Source organism: Cariama cristata, unplaced genomic scaffold, assembly GCF_000690535.1.
Source record: "Cariama cristata isolate BGI_N322 unplaced genomic scaffold, ASM69053v1 scaffold43220, whole genome shotgun sequence".
In the NCBI taxonomy this organism is placed as follows: Eukaryota; Metazoa; Chordata; class Aves; order Cariamiformes; family Cariamidae; genus Cariama; species Cariama cristata.
Window position 1 is genome coordinate 1 of NW_009597142.1, and position 7,457 is coordinate 7,457.

The window sequence follows — 7,457 nt, forward strand, 5'->3', positions numbered from 1 at the left end:
TGCTACGGTTTCCTCCCCTCTGCGGCCCGGCTTTTCAGTCAGTGGGACATGAGGTAACTCGAGAAAGCGGGACCAAGAGCGGATGCCTGAGGGAGGGGAGGATCTGCCAGGCACGGTCCTGCCCTCACGCTCCTTTAAATCATTGCTTGTCCCTCTGGTAGCCTCCATCTCTGAGGTGGTTTTTTGTGCCATCGGTAGCTGCCGATGGTTCCTTCGAAAGGGAAGCCCTTCTGAATATAATTAGTCCAGGGCATAATGGCGTTATCACGGTGAGGGACACCCAATATGCAGCCCGGCTCTCACACGTACCTGTAACCGGGCTGTGCCAGCAAACAGCACAAAGGTGGAGTGTAACCCGTAAAAGCCACGTAAAAGCCACGTAAAAGCAAAAATCTTGGCATAGGGTTTGGCCTCGTGTTCATACAGTGTTCGATCAGATCGCTATGGCAATAAAAATGGTGCACAGCCAACACTCAGAGGGGATAGAAAAGAGGTAGGGCTCTGTGCACAAAAAAGGAGTTGAAAAACAATGCTCATGCAAAAGACAAGTATTGCTACATCTGTCTATGTACAAATACATCGTCACAACATTTCAAATAATTTACGTTTCAAACACAACGACGAAAGAAAACTACAGCACTATGATCCCAAAGCATTTCTAAAGCAAGAGAATCACTGTGGCAGACGTGGTCTTCTAGACCATTTCAATTAAACTACTGCAGTCAGGTTCACTGAAAAGCAAAAATAATGACAATCTGTGAAACCCAAAATATGATTTGGTTCAGCGAGCATGTTCGGTGACAATCAGAAAACTGCGCAAGGAAGATAATCCCTTCTTTCATGTCTTAGGCAGTTTAATGAACCAGAATTAGTTCACATTGAAGGCAGATTTAGTTAATCTAAGTGTAAATTCAATTTCTTTTCATTTCCTTTATCTGCAGCCTCTGAAAAGATTGTTATTTCAGCAATAATGTTCTGCATTGTACAGAAATCAAGAAGGAATGATTCCGAGGATTGAACCTTAGCAGCACGCCCGACGGCTCCCAAAAGGCTGGGGCATGATTGCTACATTTGGGTAATGACAGCATATTGTATTACTGTCATTAGATCAGCTTTGTGGATAGAATTTAACTGTGTTCTATGAACACATCTGAATAAAGATCATTTTGCACAGAATTCATTGTGTCAGTTAAAACATCCTTAGGGGCTGATCACGTTCAATTTAACCTGCCAGAATTTTCTTTGCTTGCAGAATCAGGCCCATCCAAATAATTGCCAGAATAAAACTTTTAATTAAGTTTTTTTGCATATACTTGCAGATTTTTAAAGGTGTATTTCAATTAAGTTTAAGTCCTTGGCATCCAGCTACCTGTGCAAACCAACACATGGAAGGTATCATGTCACATTTAGACCTTCCTGTAAAGAAAAAATATTTTAAATTACTTGATCTGAATGATAAATTTTCAAATATTTTCAAATATTGATTTCTTGATTCTTCCTCAATAGTATTTAAATAAAACCAGACAGCTTTAACGCTGAAGATCTTAGGTCTAGATTTGCAGAAGTACTTTGGTCCCTAATGGTGCCTACTCTACAATTTTCTAAGAGTCTTCAGTGTAAATGAAGCTCCTACTAGTAAAAATTCTGGTAGATGTCCACCTGCCATCATTAGGTGCCTAAGCCCTTCCACGAATCTTGCTTTTGGCAAGTAACAAACAGATGGAAATTTTCTCAGTTAAATTAGATTTACTTGATACATATTGTTCTCTTATGTGAGGATTTCCTACATTTGTGTCTACTTACTTTTCTTAAACAAGGCTTTGTGCACCTCTGTGCATCCCAGCAGATAATCTCCTGCACCCCTGCCCAGGTTCAGGCAGTTCCTTTGCTTTCACTTGATTTTCTACTATTCACAACTCAATCGGATTACTGACCGATTCTTGGAGAAGAACAGGAAGAGAAGAGTTGCAACACAAGTCTCCCGCCAGGACTTCCAGTGAAGTGCCTCATTCAGGATAGTTTTGTGGTGTAGAGGTTTCACGTTAGTGTTTAATTGCAAGTTAAAGTACTGAAACACCATTCCAGAAAGCGCAAAGGGTGTAATTTTACTCGCATTATCTGCCTATTTTGCTTTTTGCAATCTTTTTAGTAGGCTTGGTGTTTAAACACGCAGCTGGAAGCCTAGTTCACCCTGACGTCTAATTTACTATACAGTTTATTTTCCATGTTACTGTTCGATGCACTTCCTTGTATAATAATATGCTAAATAATTCAAAATAATTATGTGCACTTTATAAATTGACTGCATACATTTACAAATTAAAGGAGCCCCAGTACAGCTCTTCCTCTACTTTTTGTTGCATTCACAGCTGTCGGAGGTGAATATATTACTCCAAAACTTTGGCCTGTTTATGAGAGGCCAACATTTTAAAACAGTGGCTACAGTTACCTGCCCTGGGAGAGGAAGCAGAGCGGAAGGGACAATCTTTTCAGCAATGCTTACAACGTAAGAACACGTAGTTGCGTTCAGCTGCACGCCTGCACCGAATCTTCATTTCTATAGCCATTTGAAAGACGCTGTGCATGACCTCAGTTCTGGAGTGACTTTCTCAGGCAGTTTACTCCTTTCTCATTGCAAGGTGATTTCAGATCCTTGGAAGTTCCCAGCTTTCAGATTTAGAGCATGAACTTTGACAGTAGTGGTAGGAATTCATTGTTTGGAGTGAGGTAGGGGTTGATTGGTTTAGAAGACCCAATCCACCACAGCAAAGATTACATCCACCTTTTACCAGGTGAAGTTCTGATGGACAGGGTATGATTTGTTGCAACAGTATGGGCAAAAATATCCAAAGATACCAATGACAAAAACGATCGGAAAGTAGCGTGGCCTCTTCCCCTCGCTTCCGCTTTCCAATCCCTGTCTTCCCTGCTACACGATCTACACACCAATATCTGTGAGAAGTTATAGGAGGGCACAGTTAGGATTGTTATCTTTTATTGTATGGATTATATCATGCGTGCATGCTCAGAATAATAAAACCAGGTTTTAAATATCACAAAGGGTAGGTACTTCACCAGTCTAGGCGAAAGCTGTATCTGCGATACACTGATCAGATGGGGGATTATGTTCCAAGGATGATGCAAAAGCTGATTAAACAGCAATACCAAATTCACTTCCTAATAGACTAGCTCATTAAGGGAGAGCAAACAGGCAACGCCTTACAAGGAGTTTCCTATGATTCAACTCACTACAGAAGTCATGGTTGTAGCAACAAGGGCCCGATATCCAGCTGTGAACGTTGCAGATGGATTCACACAAGATCTGACAAAACCAGGTAGTGGTAGGAAACAACACGCCTCACCAGAAGCATGTGGCAGGCAACAAGCAAGTCTTTGGAATAATTAATTATCTGGTAGGAGAAAACACGGTCGAAAGAACAAGACTGGACCTCAGTGACAGTTCAAGGACTGCATCTAGAAAAAGGTCTGCCTTTTTTTTAGGCGTACCTTAGGTAGGACTTTTGGGAAAACGATAAATCCTAAATAGCAAACCAAAACTGCTGAAATGGTTTTGTTTTGAATCTTTTAAAGAGCCTCTCTGCCAAACCAGAGAGGACAAAGTAGGAATTCTCACTTCTGTTCCTTAGTAAGCACAGGGACATCTAAACCGCTTCACCGTAGCACTATCATCTTGGGATGCAAGTCAGTACCAGAATGCATCTTCCCAGGAGGAGGCAAAGCTGGATTTGCCGAGTTCCCTTTCTTTATCATGACATCAGTAGTTTTAGGACTTCCTTCTGCCTGGGGCCTGTCTACAGGTATTCAAAGATTTTGTTACCACTTTAGATATTTATAGCTCAGAAGCCTAAGAACAATTGCATGAAGGAACTAATTTTTAAATAAAATCCCGGTTCATTATAATTCAAATTCCACAAGCACATTAAAGAGATTTTAGTTGGGATTTTTTTTTTTTTTTAAAGATAGAACTGCACCGTTTCAAACCACTGCAACAGAATATAGAGCAACAATTCTCTTGTATCATGCCCCTGCTGCTCCTCTTCAGGAAAGAAAGGCACAATGTTTCAAGGAAAATAATGAACAGAAGCATCAAATCAAGACTTTTCTGCTTTCAGTAAGCTAAGTAAATTTTGCATATAGCATAACTCTGTAATTTAACCATGACGCTTATGGTGCCACAATGCAATTCATAGTTCTTTAGCAAGGTCAAGAGCAGCTATAGTTTTTAAGGTGAAAGCCTGAAGTATTGCACTAGCAGTTAGTGAAACTAAGATGCTAAGATACATTTACCTTCCAAAGCTAGATTTATTCATAAGTTATTTAACCTAATCACATCAAATAGGTTATAGATGAAAAGTAGCTCCAGTGAGGAAAATAAAGAACTTCAGTTTTCAAACATTTTAAATTAAGAAATGTGCTAGCTGCCATTTTAGTGGCAAGAGAGACCCTCTCCTGTAAGTGACAAGGGTTTTCATTCAGCTAAAATGTGCAAAGAAAAAAGAAGTCTCAAAGTGAGAGAAGTATCACCAGTTCATATTGGACACAAGAGAACCAAATCCTTATGAATGAATTCCTTTAATCCATTTTCTTGTCAGAAACTTCTGTGGATCTCTTTGCGGCAATTCCATTTGCAACACCATTGCTTTCAAACTGCAAATAAAAGACAGCTTCATTAATGGGACGTCAAAAAAGGACTTCACACCCAGAACAGTAACAGTCGGTGATGAAAACAGCTTTTAGAAGCAAGGCCAGTGAAGATCTACGAAGAAATTTGCAGAGAGAACCAAAGTGGTGGTGTCTCACATAATTATTGCTTCGGGGCGGGGGGGGGGGAGATGGGGAACGAAGGCAGAGACAACATATACAAATCTTTGCATTTTGTTAGAAGAGATAAGTAATATATGCACAATTTACACACACTAAACATTTTCCTGCATTACGAATGGAAGAGCTGGCTGAAGCATGGGGTTTTTTTTAATTCTGCTTCATGTATCTGGTAGGATGTACCAATTATTTGACTTCTTTCTTCTCTGAAAGAATAGCCAATATTTAAAATAAAAACAAAGCTAAGCTGTTTCAGAAAACAGGTGCAATTCCTATCTTTCCAAGGCCCACCAGAAGTTGTCTTGAAGCACCTATTTCTAGCTGGCTCCATATGGGTAACTCCCTTTCCTAAGAAAATAACCGCAAACACACCTGTAAAAACACCCAACTATTTGCTCTTTTGTGGTGCCCACCCTGAACTCTTGCTGGATGCTTTATCTGGAGTTTCCCTGGTTAGCTAAATGCATTAATCTTACTTTATAAATTCCAGATTCATCCTCTTGATCTCTTTTCACAGCTGAAGGTGCCCGTGGATTTCCAGCGCTGCCTCCTTGACCTTGTTTTCTGGCTGTTGTTTCTTGCACAGCTTGCTTGGGCCAGACACGCTTAATGAAAGGTGCGATAACGGGATAGATATACGGTTCAAGGAATTTCTTGTAGACCCAGAGAAGAACCGGAATGACAATACAAGGAATGCACACCATGGTTTCCTCTTGTTCCGCGACAAAGCTGGTGAGGGAAAAAAAAACAACAACTTAGAATAACAAGTGTTTGTATGCCATGAGCTAAGAAAACAGTCTTAAAAGATGAAAAAAGATTGCAGATGATATTCAAACACAAAAGATTCTTTAATTATAGATTAACTGTTAAAGTTTCAAAAATGCTGTGTTCCAATGTTATGAAGTCCTCAACAAGGGGAACACTTCTTGGACATTTTAACAAAAAAGGAGTAGAGTTTGCTATTAATTCACCAGTCCTACAGCTGGAACTTCAAAAAAAAAATTCAGAAAATAAAGGTTTTTGCTTAAACCCCACAAAAACAATTTAAGCAGTGAGCTGCAGATACTAGCCCAGTTCTTACTATATCACAACAGAGGGTCCAAAAGGTTTGTTTTTCTCATTATTCCCTTTTTATTTAAGGTGAAATTAAATGGCAGGACTCCAATCCATTTAATGGCTTGCTACCACCGAAGGGCAGGTTGGTGGGAGAGGGGAATCCTAGTCAGGATTTGAGAAAAGGTGAATATGGGTTACTTCCTTCCTCCTGCCCAGGAGGAATCACTTGATCCCACACCAATCCCATACAATCGGCCAAACTATTAGAAAATTCATCCTTCCCTCTCTCCCCAAACCAGCAGGAAGTCTTCAAAAACAGCAGCCTGAAGTCTGCGATGAAAAAAATGCAGAAAAGCCAAAGCACAGGGGCAGAAAAGTACAACTAGGAGAGGAAGCAGTTAAGCAGGATTAGAGCTGTCCCTTTCAGTGCTGATGAGCAAGATATTAGACACGCTCTGCTGCACAGCGCAACTTTGCCCTTCACATTCCTCCTTTCGAGGCTGCTGACGTCTGAATTCTTACATTAAGAAGCAAACCAAAAGTTTTCCAGGATGGAGAACTAAGAGGCAGATGAGCCTGGGATCAGAGTTTCACTTTTTTTTCTTAAGCTATCCTCAAAATTTTTAGCTCCAGGCCCTGTAGAACAACAAAATATCAATTTCCAGTTGACTACTTCCAAGTGTCATTTCGGCTACTTCAAATGTAGTTTGGATCTGCTCTCTGAAGTCAGTGAGGAATCTTAAATTGAGACAACATGAATGAGGTTATCCATTAAAGCAGTTCAAAAACATCATTCAGGTATTCTCACCGCCAGAACTTCCTAAATACTAAATTTACACTAAGATGTTGTGGCTGGAGGGAATACCCGAGGCGACCTTTCTGAGGTGACAGCAAATGTCTCTCCACCCACTTTGCGTCAAGATTCCAGCCTGAAAAATAAGTCATAACTCTGCCAGATGCAAAAGCAAGTTAGTGGAAGTATGACACCCGTCCTAATATATTGAAATATAGTTCACGACTTTCTTCTGTGACTTGGTGATGCTCTGTTGCCTGGTGAGCAGGCCATTCACTTTTAGGATGGGGGGGTGCAGGGAGTAAAAGGGTAAATGGTCAAATTTTAACAGCAAGCTTATTTCTTTGTGATATAAGCTTTTGTTTATCTCTGTAAGCCACCATACATTCGGGTCAGCACAAAGAACATGCACGACATTGCAAATTTAAGTACGTTTGGTCTTTGTTTCCCATGTTTAACTCAGTCGTTAGTCAACTATTATTATGGAAGCAGAGAAAAAAGGCTATGCAGACAAAAGGGGGGTGTTTGGGGGTTTTTTTTCCCATAAAGGATCACCTAGTCTAGAAGGACTGATTTATGTAATACGTGCCAGTTCTGCTTCTCCGTAGGACGAGGTTCAGGCTAGAAAATTCCCCAGAAGCCAGGCCAGCCTTCCCGGTTGACACTAAACGACGACCAGCACCGGCATTTCCCCCTCCCGTTGGTACGGAGGTAAAGGCTGGAGCGCAAAGATTTTTCCAATCGGTAAAGTTCCACTCAAACTAAA

At 40.6% G+C, this 7,457-nt stretch overlaps 1 protein-coding gene across 1 annotated transcript; it reads right to left on the reverse strand.

Moving 5' to 3' along the window:
- Positions 1-4,303: 4,303 nt before the first annotated feature.
- Positions 4,304-5,567, reverse strand: LOC104157222 (chromosome unknown open reading frame, human C18orf32). Its single transcript, XM_009708756.1, has 2 exons — positions 5,319-5,567; positions 4,304-4,668 (listed from the first exon to the last, which is right to left on the reverse strand). Exons 1-2 carry the CDS (start codon positions 5,544-5,546, stop codon positions 4,594-4,596), a joined length of 303 nt encoding a protein of 100 aa, XP_009707058.1. The 5' UTR covers positions 5,547-5,567; the 3' UTR covers positions 4,304-4,593.
- Between the last annotated feature and the right edge of the window lie 1,890 nt (positions 5,568-7,457).